The sequence below is a fragment of the Phytophthora infestans genome, genomic scaffold (assembly GCF_000142945.1).
Source record: "Phytophthora infestans T30-4 supercont1.7 genomic scaffold, whole genome shotgun sequence".
NCBI lineage: Eukaryota > Oomycota > Peronosporomycetes > Peronosporales > Peronosporaceae > Phytophthora > Phytophthora infestans.
In genome coordinates, this window is record NW_003303752.1 from 3,336,267 (window position 1) to 3,337,925 (window position 1,659).

The following is a 1,659-nucleotide window of genomic DNA, read 5'->3' on the forward strand; positions in this document are numbered from 1 at the left end:
TTTTGCGTAGCTAAATTTGTAGTTACGCAATTGTCAGCACATGCTTACATCCAATCGATGTGTTTCGTTCGCTGCACAAATGTTTACATTACGTCCAATCGCGAGGGCGAGAGACGGTCTGATCGTGCAACAGATCCAGTCAGTGTCGCAGGTCGGCAGGTATTGCCCAATCAGGGCGCGAGTTAATTGTGTCACGCTTTTGGATATAATTGTAATTTTAGCATAGTTAGGTCGAGTCAGAAAGGTAGGCGCGGTCGATAGGATGGGAGGAAACTGTATTAGACAGGCCAAGTGTAGCCATGCGAAAAGGCAGGAAAAAGCAGCAAGAAAGGAACCGGACGGACTTATTGACAGACGGACGGACACGCTACAAGGTTAGAAGCGGAGCGCAACTTGTGTGAAAACCGCACCGTCAAATAATAAAAATTGACTGAGGTGGCCGTTTAGTTGTGTCCAGGAGTGTACAGTATAATGTTATACATGTACAGTGTTAATCATGAGCCCCTGAAGTACCTGCGACATGTACTGAGGCCCACTGACATCGACCATTTTAATCCAGCCCACCCAAGTGAAAAACTACATGCAAAGATGTGATGCAGCATCGAACGCAAACCAAGTTGATTTTATTGGCTTGCACACATTCGAAAAGGTCTTGTTCAGACTGGTTGAGGCCACGACGCTGCCAAAAAGTTACACGACAGGCAGGATGTCGATCTTACCGGTCTTCTTCGAGCTGCAGGCGCCATCTTCCTCCACGATGTTCTGCTCCGGGTTCTTACAGGCAGCGATCTTGAGCTCACACGGGTTCGAGTACCGGACACCGTCGGAGCCGCAAACAGGTAATTCGACGTCAGGGCAGGCACTCGCACATTTCTTGCTAGGCGTCGAGTTGCCATCGTTAATGACACCTTCTGAGCCGTCCTCGTAAATTTGTCCAATGCCGCTCGAGGTGGTTGACGATGACTTAGTAGACTTCTTCGCCTTACCAGAGTCCTTCGTACCCTTCACCATTTTAGTCGCTGGCGATGGGCTGCTACTGTCTTCGCTAGCAGACGCGTCTTCATCATCTCTAGAATCATCGTCACGAGGCGCACCAAACTCCTTTCCGTAAATCCGCTTGTATTCATCCAAAACGTTCTCTCTCGGACCCTTGCACTTGGCGGCCTCCATAGAACACTTGTTGGGGTACGTCACGCCATTCTCGTCAGTCACGGGTTCATACACGTCAAGACACATGATGTTGGGGCAGTACGACTTAGGGGTGCCTTCAGCTGAGCCTTCTTCTTCAGATGCTGATTCGTCCTCGTCCGAGTCTTCGCCCTGAGTGACTGTATTCGAACTGGCGGATTCGTCTTCGTCGTCATCGCGTGGGGCACCGAAGGGCTTGCCGTAAATACGCTTGTACTCCTCCAAGGGGTCCTCCCGTTTCCCATTATCCTTGCACTTGGCTGCATGCATCATGCACTCGTTCGAGTACGTGACTCCGTTCTCGTCCGTCACGGGACTCATCACTTGAATGCAAACAAAGTTGCAAGACCCGCCAAGCCCTTCTGACTCCGAAGGAGTCTCGGTGGGTAAATCCTTCATCATTGACGGGCTACCAGCGTGGGCGGTGGTGACGGCGATTGCCGCGAGGGCGAGGCTGGTAGCAAACTTCAT

General features: G+C 51.1%; 1 protein-coding gene across 1 annotated transcript; it reads right to left on the minus strand.

The window, feature by feature from the left end:
• Nucleotides 1-690: 690 nt before the first annotated feature.
• Nucleotides 691-1,659, minus strand: PITG_05440 (protease inhibitor Epi6; the record flags this gene model as incomplete). The annotated part of the gene is made up of 1 exon (XM_002999037.1): nucleotides 691-1,659. The coding sequence occupies one exon, from the start codon at nucleotides 1,657-1,659 to the stop codon at nucleotides 691-693; it is 969 nt and encodes a 322-aa protein (XP_002999083.1).